Raw genomic sequence first — 17,787 nt, 5'->3', positions numbered from 1 at the left:
GTGGGAAATGGGGTGGGCAGGGGAGCGCGGCTTGCCCACGGGCTGGGACCCCAGCCCCAGCAACACCTCCAGCCCCAATAACACCCCTGACCCCAATGACACCCCCTGGTACTCCCCGACCCCAATAATACCCCTGGCCCTAATAATGCCCCTGACCCCAATAACACCCCCTGACCCCAATAACGCCCCCGGCCCCAATAACCGCCCCCCCAGCCCCTCGCCCCCCTCCATGACACGCGCGCCCCCGCGGACAAGGTACGCGCGCCCCGTGCACGGCAGACGCGCGCTCGGTGCACGCGCGCACCAAACCCCGCGCACACGCGGGGGCCCTTTGCGACGTGAACGCGCGCGCGCGCCCCCGCACGTGCAGGCAGGCGTTGCGGCAGGCAGCCCGCGCGCGCGCGCCCGCCGCGCAAAACCCGGGCGCGCCACCCGGGGTACGCCGCGCGCGCGCGCGCGCTCCCGCTGACTTACCCGCCCGCCGGCAGCGCGCGCGGCCGCCCCCGCCGCTTCTCGCGCAGCGCCTCGGGGCCGCCCCGAGCCCCGCCGAACCGAGCCGAGTCCTTCCGAACCGAGCCGAGCCCCGCCGAACCGAGCCCCACCGAGCCGAGCCGAGTCCTTCCGAACCGAGCCCCGCCGAGCCGAGTCCTGCCGAACCGAGCCGAGCCCTTCCGAACCGAGCCCTGCCGAACCGAGCCGAACGCAGCCGAGCCCCGCCGGGAGCCGCTCGCCCGCCCGCCCGCCCTGTGGCTCTGCCCCCGGCCCCGCCCCCACCCACAACACTGTAGTAAGTTCCCATTGGCCGAGCCCAGGGGGCGGGACGCCAGCGGCGCTCTGCGATTGGTGGAAGGGAAAGGGCGGCTGGCGGGGAGGGCGGGGGGAGCGGGAGCGCCCCCTCTCCTCCCCCCCCCCCCCCCGTCCGCGCGCTCTCCCCTCAGGCCGGGCCCCGCCGCGCTGAGGGAGCGGGGACCCGGGGGCCGCTCCCGCCTCAGCCCGGCCCCAACGAACGCCCCGGGGCGGCCGCACGGCGCCGGGACCGGCGCTGAGCCCAGCGAGGAGCGGGCGGGGGGCGCACACACGGCGGGGGTGGCACGGGGGGGCGATTTTCCGTGTGGAGCTGACTGGAAACGGCACAAAACGGGCAGCGAGGGGCAGGAGGCGGCGGCGCCTCCTCGTCATTCCTCGGCGGGAGCGGGCCCCGCTCTCCTCAGTGACCTACATTTTGATCGCGTCTCCTTGTGTCACAGAGAAAGTTGAGGCACGGCGCTGAAGGGGGACGCCCCGCAGCCACGCCGCACAGAAAAAAAACGGGGAACGGGTAAAAAACGGGGAATGTGGAAAAAACAAAAAACTGGGATCATCAGCCTGGAGAGGGGACCTGATTCGTCTGCGCACAAATTAAAGGCAGGGTTTGTGACACCGGCGCTGTCCGCTCCTCCCTTAACCTGCCGGCACCGAGGCCTCCTCTCCTGAGCAGGTTCTGTTCCCAGAATCACGGAGTTATTAAGGCTGGAAAAGCCCTCCTACATCCCCCCACCACCCCCATCACCCACTGACCATGTCCCCAGGCACCACGTCCAACCTCTCCTTGAACACCCCCAGGGACGGGGACTCCACCACCTCCCTGGGCAGCCCGTCCCAACGCCTGACCGCTCTTTCTGAGGAGAAATGTCTCCTCATTTCCAGCCTGAACCTCCCCTGGCACAACTCGAGGCCAAAGGGCTTTAAGGAGAAAACCGCCAAGCAAAGAAGCTGTAATTTTGGGGTGCCAGGGGTTGGCAACGGCTTCTCGCAATTAAGAAAAACGAGCAAACAAATCCACGCCGCTCTGTCGTAATGCGCACACGCCGACCGACAGCAGATTGCAAATTATGTGGCAAGGAGATCAGAGCACCAAAATCTTCCCATCCAAGTAGTGACTTAGCACCACGCAGCACATCATCTGCCGTGCTCAGGCCACTGGATGCCCCCAACTCTGCCTGCCAGCCCCTGAGTGCAGAGGGCTGCAGCTCTCGTATTCTCGTATTCATTATTCTCCATTATTCCCCAGGTAAAGCACTGAACCACACTAACAGGGAGCACTAGGGAGCACGAGGACAAAGGATGCTGTTACCCATGCAGACCCCAAACTAATGCCAGCTTCGCTGGCAGAAGAAACTCAACAGCAGTACAGTCCACAAACATGAAAAGCAGCACTCGGTCCATGACAAGAGAGTGCCTTCAAAATTTTCTTCTGGGGCAGGGGGATTTGAACCTAGGTCATAGCAGTTCTTTCACTGGGAGCAGAAAAAAAAAATATAAAAAAAATATAAAACCACACACACAACCTCTTCTGCATATGGAAATACCACCATCAACAACACACTTGTGCTGTAAATTTCTGGGTTAGCTTCTAGCCTCTTCCTTCCTACACAGCCCCAAACTGACCTCTGAAATCCCATAGGAAGTAATGGAAATTTCTTAAATTCTTCCCTATAAGAACAGTTTGCCCTGTGCCAAGCCAGGATTGCAAATATTTAAAGAACTCTCCCAGTTGCAGCTGGTTTAGGTCACTCTGTAAGAGTCACTTAGAGACCGAGAATTATTTTAATAAGTCAGGATTTCTTGGTATTCAGCTGCCGCATATAGGAATCAGGAGAGGAATTATATTCATTTTAGGCATGCATTTGTAGTCTCTACGGCAGAAGCCATTCCTTGAAAGCTGAAAGGCCGTTTTGCGAGTGCTCTGATCCTCATGGACGTGGTCAGTGCAAATCCAGAGGGTCACAACAGAGAAGGAGGCAGGGGACCCTGCCCTCCGGCTGTTTAATGGGCACGCAGCTAGCAAGCGGCTCCTAAATCTGCACTCCAGCATCTTAGCAGCATCTAGACACCAGATTAACACCAGCTGAGCTAAGTTCTTCATAAAAGAAATCCTTTGTAAGGTGATCCAATACTCTGTAGGGCTCCTGCAGGGTGCACTGCTGGTAGGATTTGTGCATTAATGCACAGTTATAAAACGGGGCTCCCAATTTATGCCAGTGCCGGTGAACACTGTGTTAAAACCATTACTGACACCAATAATAAACTGCACGGAGCTCTCCGTACCCCGAGGAGCTTCTTTAAATGAGGAATTCCCAGTCTGAACAAAGGAACCGTGCATCACTCTGGCATTGGTTTTCCCTCCCCCAAAGCAAGCAGAATTTAGGGTGAAGAGAAACATTCGGGATTCCTCCAAGCCCTAGGAAAACAAAGAAATTAAGCTGGCCAGGGGAATGATTTATCCACCACTGCTCTAAGCGAGCTGGTGGTGTGCGTATTGTATGTCCGTGCGTACACACACAATAGGCTCGGTCAGTTTCCGTGCTACGTTCACACACTTTGCTAGCAAGCGAGCGTCTCAAAGGCAGCAGCGGCCATTTCACGAGAGCAAACAAGGTGGGAGGAGAGCAGGTGGCTCGGTTTTGCCAGCACTGGCCCTCTGCCCTTGGCTCCTCTTCCGAGATTTGCTGTCACCATCAGCGGTGCAGATCTGGCCGATAGCAGACAGCAAGAATGAGGTGTAAAGGAAATCTGCCTTCAACTTCACGAGCTTTGTTTTCCTGTAAAACAGTGATCGGGACCAAAGATAGCTCAAGTAAATAATTCACCCAGAAGGAAGGGGCGCTTCAGCTAGCGCTGACTTTCTCAAGTGCTCACCTCTCAATTTTAGCATGCGAAGCGGTAGGCACAGCAGGATTCAGCGCCAGAAAAAGCCTTGTAGCAATTTGCCTCCGACAGACTGAACTGCAAACTCGAGAAACGCTCCCAAAGAAACCAAAACCGCCGCAACGCGTGTGCGCAGCGAAGGCAGCCCGGCGCATCCACGCGCACCCCGCTCCGTACCAGGTATTTCCGCCGAGATTAAATCTTGCCCAGCCTGCCATGGCACCCTCCCTCTCCAAAACCAACAGTCAATTCATTGTTCAGCAAGCTATTAAAGGGGACAAACAGCACCCTCCGTAGTTAAACAGGCTAAGTGTCTGGTATTGTGATCCCACTTATGTTATAGCAGTTAGTCCCGAGAGTTTTGCTAAATCCAGGCTGCTTCTCCGTAGCCTTTTCTGTGTGGTCCCCTACCGGAGAGTTTTCCCCTTTTTTCCCCCCTCTCAGTTACAGGAGTCGTGCCATTTAAAGGCTGTTGTTGCAAAACGAAAAGCACATGTTCTTTCTTGTGGGGACGAGAAGCCAGTTGCCGAGCCGCTGTGTCTTCTTGGAACCGGGCTGGGTTACGTGGGTGCCCTCTGGGGAGATGGGGAGGGCAGAGGGGAACGGCAGACAGCAAAGCCTGCACACCCAGGAGCTCCTATCCCACCCAGAATCTGGTTCGTTTAAGCTCCCATCATGGGTTTCATTGATTTGCACGAAGCCGATGTTCATTGGAGTCGGTGTCTTGCTACGCAGCAGCCTAGCGCCAAGGAGGAGGAGGAATACAGCAGACGAAGAGGAGCAGCAGCTCTCTCTTCCCCAGGCCGCGTGCCAGGACAGGGAACAGCTCCCTGGAAAGTCAGCTTTGTTCCAGGGCTCACAGGCAGCGCGTGAAGCACGGCTCTGCCAAGATGCACCACGTAAAGATTAGAGGAGGTCAGCTGGAGATCGCAGGATCAAGTTTTCATACGACGAATGCTTCTATGTTGAGAGAGAAATATTTTTCCCCTTAAGTTTGGGTAGGAAGTGTTAAACATACAAGAGGCTGCACTTAGAGTATCCAGAAAGTGCTTAAAACCCCTGGGGAATGGATTACAAGCAATGCTGCGAATACAGCTAGCACAGGCTCAGGAAAAGGCAGAACTGGTGTGGCGTGAGCCTGAACTCCAGAAACAGCCTGAGAAACAAACTGACCCGTGGAAAGAGCCAGCGCAAGAGAGACAACGGCATTTCAAGCATTCACCAATTCTTCATTGCCCAACAGTCTTAGTGGAAAGAAGACAACCAAAAATAGAGGAGTGTGCTCAGAGGCAGTGCTCGATGCCCCAGATAAATTCCAGGAGATGCTGCTGGAAACCCTGGTGTTTGGGCAGCAGGAGGACGTTCGAGCCCCTGCGCCAGCCTCCTCCACCAAACACCAAGAGCCAGCTCGGCCGGAGCCGCAGCTGTCGCTTCAGCAGGGGACAAGCTCAGCCACGCAGCCTTTGTTGAAATAAACCCAAAAATAACAGTTAGTGCCACCTAGGGACCAGAGCTCGGGCAGGGAGACAGAAGAGCCACGCCACAAACAAAGGACGTCAGCGGCTGATGCACTCCTCGCACGGATGAGAAGTCAGACTGCAGCAAGGAGAGGCTCTGCTCTGGTTAAATAACACCGGGGAGGCACCAGGGTAGGTGAAGCTTTCACAAAAGGTTGCTGAAGCGCGGATTCGACTCCGTGCCGCTGCCCTCCCAACCCGGGCAGAGCGTCGCTCGGCTGCCAGATACTCCGGGCTCTTTGGTTCAGCCGGCGGAGGGGAGCGATGTTTCCAGATCAGTGTTTACGTAAGAGCAGCCTCTATTCAGCAGTAAGTGAGAGCCCTCATCGGCACTACACGTCCTTTGTAATCAGAAGGCCAGGTTGCAAATTCCTGCAACGAATTTTTCCTAGTGCGAACCCAGCTCCAGACCCCTGACAGCAGTTCACGATGGGGCTGGACCTGCAGACAGCGAGGGATACCTGGCAAGACCCAACGTTTATTTAACTAAAGAACTTTGCCATGGAGAACAGAGCACGGGTTACCTCCCTGCTCACAAATACGAGCTAAAGCTCTGCACCGCCTTGTCCAGCGCTGCTTCCCTTACCTGCCATCTCCTTGGACCTTGCAGGGTTTGTCTTAAGCTACTAACTGGATCAGATTTGTCACCCCGAGTCCTTTCCACAGATGATCCCACGACCTAATACAGCACAGCCAGCGTCTGCTGAGAGAGGCATTTCTGCAGGTGCGCAGTGATTAATTGGTGCACATTTCCATATCACAAATAAAAAAAGACTTCTCGGCTTGGTTGAAACGCAGTATATTAACCTTTGAAACTGGCAGTCATGGATACCAGCTTCAGAAAGATTAATATCAATAAGACAAAATCCCAGAGGATAGCATCGCGCTGCTGCCGGTTTTTCCGGAGCTTTACAAAATAAGGTGTTTTGAGACTTCATTTAAGGTCGTGTATTTCCACGTTTGCTTTATAAAGAAAACCCCAAGCTGTTCAGATTTATGGGCAGAACCCAAGTACTGGGGGCAGGGGGAAAGGGGAAACTGGAAGTCGAGGAAAGCTGTGGGTACGTATGGAGAGACTCGGAGGCAGGGGCAGGAACCGTGCTTCATTCGGGCCGCTGCCATTGCCGCGGCTGATTGCTGAGGGTCGTCCTCTGTGACAAAGGTTTGTTACTGAAATAAATAATACAGCTCCGTTAGCTCGGCGCGTTCTGCGGGTCCACGGAGGCTCGGCTGCAGGTCAACGCGGGGCACGCAGTAAATCTTCTGAGCGAGACGCAGCAGCAGCTCGGGGATGCACAGGAGCCAGAGCTCGCCCCTGCGTTCTGCCTCCACCACGGACTGCATCAGAAAGGAGCTCGTAATCATTAAGCTGCCATCTTTTATTTCTAATTATTTGTCTCCACAGCAGGGTTCCTGCAACCATCAAGTACAAGGGAAGCGAGCCTCAAAGGAGTAACTGTTTTGAAGAGGGCTCGCAGCTGCCACCACATGAATGGCTCTCCAAGAACAGCGGCAACTGCTACGCACTGCCCACAGAGCGGGGGGAAAGCATCTCTGTCTCGGCTGGTTTTCAATGTTGATTTTTAGGTCAACGAAAACAGCTTTTCTTATGCAACAAGGCATACAGAAAGCCCACTTGCCTTGAGTTTTCGCTTTCATTTAATTAGATGGTAATTCAGAAGGCAGCACGGCTATTTTGAATGCCACAATGAGAACGATTTCAGTGCCTTACAAAGCGACGAAGTAAAACCACTGAGCTAAGCCAGCCCCAGAACCTGACACCGCTTTGGATTCTGATAGTCTCTTCTGACAGAGGGGGACAAGGAAAGGGATACCCTGCTACCACGTTTCCTAGAGAGATTCAAAGTAGAAATTGTCACTGAAAGGCAGAAAAGCAGAAGACCTTACTTGTTCTTCCTCTTCGAGCTACATTGGAAACTAAGAATTACGGCAAAGCCCACGTTTGTCGAACACAACAGCTGTTCAGCAGCTCCATGTCGTAATTAAGCAAGAGACAAATAATTTCCTAAACAGATAAACACTGAGATCCCAACATACAGCTCCCAGTATCACCAGTGCCAACGTACAGGAGGACACAGCCCAGCAGCAGGCAGTTGGCAGCCACGCTGTGCTTATCACCTCCTTTACAACAAACAGCTCTGAACGTTGTTTTTTTTTTTTCCCCAGACAGCTTGCGTCTTCCGTGACCTCACTTAAGGTTTCCTGACAGGCTTCAAATGATGGCAAGGTATGTGAATCTCAGCTTGAAGGTCAAGCACACAGCCTCAGACATCGCAGGCTCCTCTTGCACTCGCATCCTCAGCATTTTTCTCATGGTTTCTGCCCTCCAGCTTCTCGCAGCACGGAAGAAGCTTCACGGAGGCTGCTGGTGTGTTACTTTTAGGACCAATGTCCAACGCTCTCATCAGGCCAGGAGAGAAGATTCCCTCACTACAGCTGCCATGCATTTTACCTTTACCTCAGAGGTAAGCCAGGCTTAAAGATGGAAAGGCAACCTGAGCCGGCTGATTTCTCTGCTGGGTGCAGGTCAGGGCTATCCCTGATCCAGCGAAACCGGACCACACAACCTTTATCTTTGCCATCTCTAACAAAGTGCCACTTGGCCTTCTTGTTTGCTGACCAAGATTAAGACCAAGCACTCACCAAGCAGCAGATTTCATCCACTATCAGGGTCAAAACCCCAAAAGCTTATAAGCAGCAGGGATGCTGAAAGCCTCTGCCCTCTGTGCAGTACATGGTGAGCAACAGACTGCTCATACAGACAAAACTCACCGTGAGACTACTCTGGGGAGAGCAAAGCAGGGGTTGTTCAGGTTACCAGCCTTCCCCAGGGAAGGAATTCACCCCTGACCAGAGACAAGGTCTTTCACCGCTCACACGCAGAGATCTACACCAGAACAGGGCCAGAATCAGCTTCACCCCGCACCAACCATCAAGGACACTGTATTTGTCAGAGCTTTGCCTTCTCAAACAACTCTGCAGTAGCAGTGCCGTCCCGCACGGTCCCTGCTGCGCTTCTTACGCAGGGCAGACGAGACGCACGCACGGCGCTGCGTTCACCACGTCCTGCTGCAGGTAAGTAGGTAAACCGGGCAGACCCGAGCAAAAAAACACAGCTGCGAGGTACTGGCAAGCTGTCACACTGTGCTGACCGTGTCCCGAAGGTCTGCCCACGGTGGAGGAAGACCCCGGTGTCCCCTGGTGCAGTCACAGCCGCGCGAGAGAGCCCTTGCGTGTTGCCCCAGGTGCCAGCTCCTGGCCAGCACGAAGCCAGCCCGCAGGTAAGCCTTTTGTGCGGGGGAGTTCTGCTCTGCATTCAAATGACTGCTCGGGGGTTGGAGGGGAGCTCGGCACCTCTGATCAAGGCAGATCCTCCGGTTAATTAATTACCCTTCTCTCAGAGGCTCGGTAGCAAAGAACAGCTCATTCAGAACAGGAGACAGCCACTCGGCTTCTAAATATAGTGCTTCACTTACTTCTGGGTAAGAACAACAGGTTTATACTTGGATTTGATTCATCTCCTGCCCTCCCCTGTGAGGCATGGTGTAATAATGCTGAGTTAAGAATAAAGCAATCTGTTCCCAGCACCTTCCCTGCCTTCCCTTCAAGTCTCACCAGTGACTGGCAGCGTACCGAGCGGCGGGGCTGGAGCAGGGCTGCTCTGCACACAGGCAGTCCTTCCCATTGCTGGGAGAGGAGGCGATACAACCAGGGGTGGGGGAAGGCAGACAGGGAAGGGGGAAGCTTAGCAGTAGGGTATTTTGCACTTCTGAAAGAAGAAGTCAGTTAAAAACTTCGAAAGTCTCCAGAGATAATCTCACCGCGTCCAGAGAACCAGCTTTACCCAAAGCGGCTCCTTCCTTTCCTCCTCCACGCGCGCCCACCTTATTTTGTAATTTTAGGTTTTAACAGCACCTCGCAGCCAGGTGCGGGGGTAGGCACCAACCCCCTGCTGCAAAGCCACAGGAATCAGCCCCACCGAGATGATCTTCCCCCACGCAGAGAAAGATCCCCGTGAATGCCTGCCGCAAACATCAGTGCCCACCGCTCCAAGCTCGACGTGCATTTCCCCTCCTCTCCTGCCAGAAGCGCCTCGGGCTGCTCTCTGTACCCTGCGAAGCCACGCACATCTGCAGGTTTGCAGAGGGGGAGCCAGCCCAGCGCTGGGCTCCAGCCCTCGGAGAGTCTCTTACACAACCACAGCACAGATTTACCATCAGCAGCTCTCAGGAGGAATCTGGGGAGAAACAGCGAGTGCTGCTTTCCACTACCAGGACAATTTTCACTTCCATTTCCTCGCTTGCTGGTGCTTAGCGTGCTGCCGGCACTGGGTCAGCGCCCAGCAGGCCAGGCTGGCAAGAACAACTGCTGCTGGGGGCTTCTACATCCTACAAAGAGCCTGGAAATCGCTATATGAAACGCTTCTCGGTGCCCAAAACATTAACACACATGCAGGTACACACACACGATAAGCCCCATTCTTTGTTAACAAACAACACTCCGGAGTTTAAGACGGAAGGAACAAGTGGGTTCATTATTTAAGCCCAAGTGATTTGTAGAGTTTAAGACGGAAGGAACAAGTGGGCTCGTTAGTTAAGCCGAAGTGATTCCTTTCAGCTGCTTCCCCTCGTTGCTCTAACGAAGCAGGTACTTACCCAGAGACGAGGCAGCCGGGCAGACCACGGTGAGGCACCACAATCCATCATGGGGGCAGCGTATGGAAGAGAAAGAAGAAGAGACAGCGGTTAATAAGCAGTTCCAGCCAAACACGGAAACCCCCAAACACGCCAGAAAACCCCCCCCAGCCGCCCAGCAAGTGCTCACACTTGTACTCGACGCGAGCGCCGCGGCAGCTTTCGCGTTCACGAACTTGAGCGTCTGACTTTTCCCAGAACAGAAGGTGGAACCGGACGTTCACGTTGGGCCACTTCTTAGAAATGTAAACACGAAGCAGGGAAGGGGGAAAAAAAAAAAAAAAAAAAGTTAGCCGGGCGTTACTTAACGCTGATAATGCAGCGAGCGGTGACGCTGACGCCCTGCGTCCGGCGCCCTCCTGGGAGCCCCAGGAGGTGCACAGGGGGTGGCACAGCACGGCCCCGGCACCGCCGAGCTGGAGAAGGGGAGAGCTCTGGCCGAGGCTGCAGACCGGCTTCTCTGGGGCCGTCCAGTTCCTCCAGCCTTGCATAACTTCTCTTTTAGACCTCACCAGGCAGGGGGTGGACGCACAGCGTGCCTCCGGCCCCAGCTCCAAAGGGCTTCAGCTGAGCCCTCTAGTGGGCTTTAAAAACTCAACAAAACACCCACAGACCTAATTTAATTAACGCTCTGCCAGAGGCCTCTAAACCCTAATCCTCTCAACAAAAGGATCATTAACTAAATGAAGAGATCCAAGAGAGCAACGGGTCCCTCAGCCACAGCCAGCCCGGCTGCGCGCTCCGGCGGCACACGCCAGGGCCCACGAGGGGCTCCAAAATGTGGCTCGGTCCTCGGCCCCCCAGCACAGCCCGGCCGGGGAGCTGCTCAGACACGGGTGCACTGACACGGGCGCACACGGCAGAGCTCACGGCATGCATGGATGCTCAGCGTGATGCCACGCCAGAGGGACACGCGTAAGTTCGTGCTTGCCCTTTGGGATGTGTCCACGGGACGTCACACCCGCCACGCGATGCTGAAGGTCCCTGGGCCGACATCTCCAGCGAGACTGAAGGCCCCCAACAGCTGGAACAGGAGGACTTGGAGCCTGGGCACTGGTTGTTCTTAAGGGTTTATTTTTAAGAGTTACTATCCATTGGTGTGGAAAGCCTGGCGAGCAGGTGAAGAAGAGCTCTCCTTTCAAGAGGCAGCCTCGGCCCTTCAGCTGAAGGCTGGGAAAACACCTCCACCTCGCCCAGCCCCGCCAGCAGGAAGGGTTTTCCTCACAGCAAGAGGCAAGGTGTACGTTGGCAGAGAAATTTACAGCACACAAGGGTGCAGTCCGTTAAGGTACACTCAGGGAAAAGCCTTTCAAATCCAAGGTTCCCAGCCCGCACGATTTGGGACGGAGATGGAGATTTGGGTTCGCCCCCTGCAGATGTCTCTCCGAAAGCCACCTCCAGTTTCCAAGCCACACGTGGGACTCAGAGCGCTGCGGCTGCAAGGAGCACATCCGCGAGACTGCTCATTAGCACGGCGAACAGGAGCAGAAGAGCTTAATTACAGGGCAGGGATCGTTCCCTCTGGGTTCGTGTGTCGGCGGCAGCCCCAGCAGAGGCCGTGCAGCCCCACGGGACGGGCGTTCCTCGACAGAGCCGGGCCCTGCAGCAGCCTCTGCCCGTGCCGCACGCGGGGCCCGCGGTCACCAGGAGCCTGGCCAGGGCTCTTGCAAGCAGCTGCAGAGCCTCAACCCACAACCTGAGAACCCAAACGGAGGAAGACTTCAGGCGCTGCTTGCTAAAAAGCTTCTGGCGGCAGCAGCAGCCTGCACGGGTCTCTTTGGAGAGGCTGCCACAGCCCACCTACAGGTACTGGTACCTGGTTTCGGAGCTACGGGCGAGCACCGCTGTCTGAGGAGCTCGGTCTCAGCAGGAGCTCCTAAAGCCCAAAGCCGAGCTCCATCCCTGGTGCTCACCGGGGCAAGGGATGCGGCACCCGCCGGAGGGGCAGGCTCACACCCCAGAGGCTGCTGCGGCCCGGGGCTGGGCTTTTAGGGTGGCCAGGAGACGTTTCAGCATGCTGCCTCTCCCCAGACCAACACAGCCTGACCTGGAGGGACCTCGCAGCCCCCTAGGCACCATCGCGGAGCCTCACCGGAAAGCATTCGTGAAGACCCTCATTTTCAGTAAATGCGTTTTGGGGACAGACGCTGCCACACGGAGGCTTCCTTGCCTGAAGGTGCGGGAACAACTGTTCCCGGAGCTAATGAGGCTGTCCTGCTTTGACCCGGGGCAGTTTTCAACAGACGCAGAATAAACAGTCCTCTCCGCGTTCGCCTCCTGGAATAAATCCCAAGAGCTCCCGTCTCCCCGGCCCAGGCAAGAACACAGATGGTCGCGGAGATTAAAACACAGAGAATTAACAGCCCCGCGCAAATGAGCTCCTTCATCCAGCCCAGCGCTGCCAGGTGGTTGGAGGTGCAGCGCTGGGATACAGCCACCGAGGTTTGCTGAGCTCTGCCAACAGCCCCAAATTCGGCAGCACGGGGGCCAGAGAGCTGGGAAATTCGAAGGCGGCTGCAGGGGAAGCGAGATGCAAACCGCCAGAGCCGGGCAGCTGCCGAACCGCATCTGCCTCCTGCTGCAGCAGTGGGGGAAAAGCACCGGCACCAGGAAAAAGGAGCACGGACCCGTCCCGCGCTTGGCTCTCTTTGTGCTTTCCCACCAAAAGCCAGCTCAGGTGGATCAAAGGGCGCCGGGAGCCGCGTGCGACCGCGAGGGCTTCCCCGCCGCCGGGACACGGGGCGCTGCGGGCTGGCAGCAGGCAGCGAGGGAAACCCACAGCGGCCCCGCCGCCGTTCCTGGAAGCAATCTGTCAGCACTGCACAGCCGGCAAGGATCGGACCGGCACGCGGGGCCGAGCAGCATTCCTGATCCGGGTAACGTGTGCCAGGCTGCCTCCGGCGGGGACGCCGCTCCTGAGCCCGCTGCCATCCCCAGCGACGGCTCCGAACCCTATTTTATTTTTCTTCCAAACCAGGCGAAAAGTCAGGAAGGAGCGGACCTCTCGCCCAGCCGCCAGGCAGTATTTCTCAGGGGCAGCTCTCGGGTCAGGCAACGGCTCACACAACCGCGTTTTCTATTAAAAGCCTCCACTCTGCATCCGAGGAAATCCCCAGGCGGCGCCGACCCCATCTGCCAGCCCGCAGCGGGGCCTCGCAGCCGCAGATTGGAGGAGGCCGACCCGCGCCATTCGGGAGCGGCTTACCCCCACGGCACGCGCGCCTCCAGCACAGCACCAACACGGCCGCACCGAGTCACGTCCCAGCCCAATGCGGCGCGGGGCCGGGCCAGCTCCTGCCTCTGCTCCTTGCGTGTTCAGTGTCTGAGCTCGTGCAGATGCACGGAGGCGACTCGCTCCTGGTACGAGCTCCTGATGCAGGGGGAGAGCTCTCCTGGGTTTTGAAATGCCAAGAAACGCTTACCCCATCCCCAAGGACTTTTAGAGAGCAGGTACAGAAACCATCAGCTCGCGGAGGCAGCCTTCAAATGCTTTGATGCAGCTGCTTTAACAGCTAAGGGCTGCAACGATGCTCCGGGCACTGGTCCACCGCGGCTCCCGGCCATGCCGAGCAGGGCTCAGCACCGATACCAGGCTCGCCAGGCTGTGAGCAAGCCCCGAGCTGCTCTGCACCTCCCAGGAGGCTGCAACACCTCCAACCCACCGCCGTGGCAGCGGGGTCACTCCGGAGACTCGCAGCACGCGGCCAGCCTCACGCCTCCTGCTCAAATCCCGCTCAGGTCAAGCGTGGCCAGATGTAATTACCTACACGAGGGGAGCTAGAGGCTGCCTCTGCTCAGGGGACGTGTTTGTGCCGTCAGGCCTAGGTTCCTCCTGTTTTGCTGCTTACCGGGATGCCAAAAGCTGCCTCTTGCTAAGCGGACCAGCAAGAACTTAACCTCATTCCTCGCCAGCAAACAAGGCTTTCTCAGGAGCTGCAGGGAAACGCCGGTTCCTTAGTCACCCGTTTACAAACAGGAGCAGAGAACATTTTAATAGGATTCATTAATTTAATTGAACAGCGCAGAGGACGTCAGAAGCTTTATTTGTGTTGGCAAAGGGCTTTAGGATGAGCCAAGGGAAGAGCAGGGGCAGGCCCTGCAGCCTGAAGCACTTCTGAGGGGCCAGGCGCCGCCGAGCCCGCGGGCTGGAGCGGGGCTGGGTCGCTTTCCAAGCTCCCTTCCAACCTCTCCACCTCAAAACCCCCAGCGAGGGACAGCTTCAGAGCCTTCCCTCTCCCGGGACAGCAGGGGGAGGCTTGGGCAACGCAAACCCATTTCACCTGGCCCCTTCTGCGCCCGACCAGCCTCAGCACGGGGGCCCAGCTGGGGCGTGTGCGTGCACCGCTCCCGGCGCTCCGCAGGCACGGCCGATGGTTCGGGCTTTTCTCCAGGGGTATCGGGAGGGGACAGCAGACAAACCATGCTAATTGGATAGACGAAGAGTCCTCTGCAGCCCTATAAAGCTGCGAGCAGCTGCTCAAAACCTCTTGTGAGCAACACAAATAGTTTCATCTAAGGAGCAGGCGCGGATTAAACGCCACAAACGCCCTTTCCTTTCCACTAAGGGCAGTTCTCCCCATTGCAGTCCCAAAAAAAAAAAGAAAGAAAATAATCAGACCTGCAGACCAAACCAGGAAGTTTAGCACACTCTGCGCAGCAACAATAGCAGGAGGATTTTCCAGGCCTTCGAGCTTGTTTTGCAAGTGCCAGATTATGTAAAGCGCTGCCTTGCCACTGCCGGGGAAGCGGCGCCGAGGCCAGCTGGCACCGCGCTGCCCTCGCCCCGCAGCGGGGGCTCGCGCAACGCCCGCCCCGGGTGCTCGGGCACCTTCCACCGCAGCTAGCGGCACCTTTCGTTTCACGTGTAATTGTTACGTAGTTAATCACCTTCCCAGGGTCTGGGTTTGCTTTCCTAGCAGCCTGCCCAAGCACGAGGTCCCAAGGAGCTGCCCTGGAAGAAGAATCTCCTCTGTGGCTCCGCCGCGCTGCGCCCGGGGCGACGCGTTCCTCCCGACACGCAGCTAACCCTCGGCTTTTCCGCCAGCGGGGATATGCTGGAGGGGTGAGCGGTTATCGCTGCACACATCCTGCGGGAAACAACCCAAAGGCTCAGCTCACCGCACGTTCAGCGCCCTGCCACGACCAGCGGGAAGAAGCCCGGAGGCACCCCCGAGGCAGAGGGACGGAGCTGGCATCCCCGCGCCGCACATCCCATCAGCTGCGGCTCCGCGTCCCCCCGGCAATGTCATCGTACCCCATGCATTTGCCTAATTGAGACCTAATGAAGTGCGGAGATCTATTGTGGGCCTGGCGGGGGAGCAGACATGCCCCAGACCTGGCCGCATCTCCAGGGTGAATCAGCAGGAAAGCCCAGGCCGGGATGCTCCGGGCAGCCGCCACCCGCTCGGCCCTGCAAACTCAAGCCCCCGCTGCTCCATCAGAGCCGGGGAAAGAAAATGTTCTGTTCATCAGCAGCCTCTAGTGGGGAAAAGCAGGCAGACGGGCCGGCCGCTTCGTATGGACCCTGCAAGCCTTGGGGCACAGAGACCCACGGAGCCCACCCTGATGGGACGGGACAGGGTGGCTCAGTCCCGACGCTCAGGGCACAAGGGACCGCGGGGTCTGCGAGCTGAGCCTTGGCTTCGCAGCCAGCACATGAGGCTGCACCACGGGGACATCCCCAGGGCCAGCTGCCCCTGCACGGGTCCCAGCTGAGCGAGCAGGCTGCAGCACCTCCCCGCGAGGCCTGACTCAGCCCTGCACGAGTCACTGGAGGAAGCAAAACGCACAGAAGGGACCGCTGGCGGATCCGGAGCCTTTCTGGGCAGCACGCTGAGCGGGAAGCCTCCAGGTGGTGGTGGGTGAGTCCATCCCCCCTCCTGAATCACGCTGCAGGCAGCTCCCACACCTCCAGCCCACGGCACCCAGCGTGGCCAAGAGCTGCTTTTAACCCCAAACCCGCAGCTTTCAGCCTCTTCCCACAGCCAGCTGGGAACGTGCAGCAAAGTTAAAACCGCCCCGCACCGAAAGCGGGATGCTGCCCTGCGGGGTAAGGACCGTCAGCAGCCCGCTCTCCTCCCGGGGAACGGCCACAGATGAAGCTCAGAAAAAAGCTGTCGGGTATTTGATCTGCGACCTCTGTCTCGGAGAACCACTGACACCGCTCGCCCTCCGAGCGACCAGTGCCGGCCGGGGATGTGCGGCACGGCGCCGCTGCTCGCAGGCAGTTCCCGCAGCAGCCAGGCTGCGCGCCGGGAGGCGGCGGCCGCTCCGATCACGTCGCAGAGCGGCCCCGCCGCGGATGAGAAGGCACTTTCCGTCTCGGCAGGGTTTCAAACCCTCTCGAGAAGGCCTGGAGATGCTCTTAAGGGAAAGGGAAGGCACAGAGCGCAGCCGGGGGCGTCTCGTGCCACAGGCAGAAGAGCTCGAGCCCAGCCACGGGGAAGGAGTTGGATGCGCGGAGGAACTTCTCGCTGCCGCTAACTCCCCGTTTCCATCACGACTCGCAGAAGCAGCACGTGCCCCGCGTCGGGTGAGGAACACAAGGGACCGCGGCGCTGAGCTAAGCTGGGGAAGCACACGTCTGAGCAGGATCCGGCACTCGGAGAGGAGCCGCGCACTCGAGGGGGGGAAAGGCCCCGCTCCCAACTTACCCAAGCTCTGCCTGGGCGGGCAGGCGCAGCGGAGCTGCGCACCCACGGGCACACGCAGGGTGAAGGCAGGATTACGCAGCGCAGGGAACCTCAGCCCCGCGTCACCTGAAACTCTGGCACGGTCGCAAGTTACTCCCACGACTAACCCGGTTACCCAACGGAAAGAGGACACGGAGGGGAGCAGCAGCACCGGCCCCGGCTCTCAGCTGCGGCCGTGCCTCCGCTAAAGCCTCAAGATGGGCGTAGCGGAGGGCAGGGAGGGTTTTGGGGAGCACCTTGCAAGACCCCAACTTGCTTCAGCGCAGGAAAGCGGAGGGCTGGCAGGGACTCCTGCCCCTCCGGCCTCCCCATCCCAGCCATCCCCCCCAGCTCTCCTCGCGTTGGTGCAGGGGGACACGAGCGTGCCCCGTGCCAAGTCACGGCCCTGTGGCAAGGCGCCCCTTCGCGCAGCGTGACCTGACGCAGGGCACGGCACCGGTCTCCTGCCACCAGCCCCGTGCCGAGCTGGGCCCAGCACCGCCCAGTCCCCGCGCAGCACCGGGCGCCCCGACACCGGCCCTGCCGGCCTCGGAGCCCTGGGCCCCGGGGGAGAGCCTGGGCGTACGGCAACCCCGCGGCGCGGAGGCGGCTGCGGCGCAGCGGCGAGCCAAGGCACACCCCCCCCATTGCAACACAGCCCTAAAGACAGCGACGGGCCCCGGCGAGCCCCCACCGGGGCACCGGGGCCGAGCAGGACGGCGGGACGCGGGGAGAGGACAGGGACCGGCGGCGACGCTCGGTGCCGCCGCACGCTCCCCGGGTTGCGACAGCGCGGCCTGGAAGGAGAAGCGGGGAGGCGAAGCGCCCGGCGCGGGGACAAACCGGGCGGCGGGGCTTTAGGGCAGCCCGGCAGGGACCGGGGCACCGGGGGGGCACCGGGGGGGCACCGGGGGGGCACCGGGGGGGCACCGGGCACCCGGCTGCGGGCAGGGGCTGGGAGGGCACGGGGGGGAGGGGGGAGCGCGGGGGAGCCGGAGCCGGGCAGGGGAAGGACCCTCGGGGGGGGACTCAGAGTTTGGGGGGGGTCGTGGGGCTGCCCCCCGGTACCCCCGGGGTACCCCCGAAATCCCCCCGTGCTCACCGGGACCCCCCCGCAGCTCCCACCCCGTGCCCTGCCCGGTCCCACCGGGGACCCCCCCCCCCACTACGGAGGGCACCCCCTGAGCACCCCACGCC

At 58.9% G+C, this 17,787-nt stretch overlaps 1 protein-coding gene across 29 annotated transcripts in view; it reads right to left on the bottom strand.

Moving 5' to 3' along the window:
* The window catches only part of EPB41 (erythrocyte membrane protein band 4.1), an 88,149-nt gene that overhangs the window by 70,105 nt on the left and 257 nt on the right, over positions 1-17,787 (bottom strand). For 6 of the 29 annotated variants that reach the window (XM_080566668.1, XM_080566684.1, XM_080566686.1 and 3 more), the window contains exon 1: positions 475-740. The exons of 9 other annotated variants lie outside the window; for them this stretch is intronic. Coding sequence is in view for 1 of the 20 variants with exons in the window: in XM_080566685.1 (XP_080422811.1) it covers positions 9,881-9,931 (51 nt within the window). In the remaining 19 variants the exon portion in view is untranslated. Of the gene's footprint in view, positions 1-474; positions 752-9,880; positions 17,491-17,787 lie in introns of those variants that run through there. 14 more of the 29 variants (XM_080566678.1, XM_080566692.1, XM_080566657.1 and 11 more) reach the window with 12 other exon arrangements.

Source organism: Anser brachyrhynchus (assembly GCF_964034855.1).
Source record: "Anser brachyrhynchus genome assembly, chromosome: 24".
Classification (NCBI taxonomy): Eukaryota; Metazoa; Chordata; class Aves; order Anseriformes; family Anatidae; genus Anser; species Anser brachyrhynchus.
The sequence above is the reverse complement of the archived record's forward strand: the minus strand, read 5'-3'. Positions and strand labels throughout refer to the sequence as shown.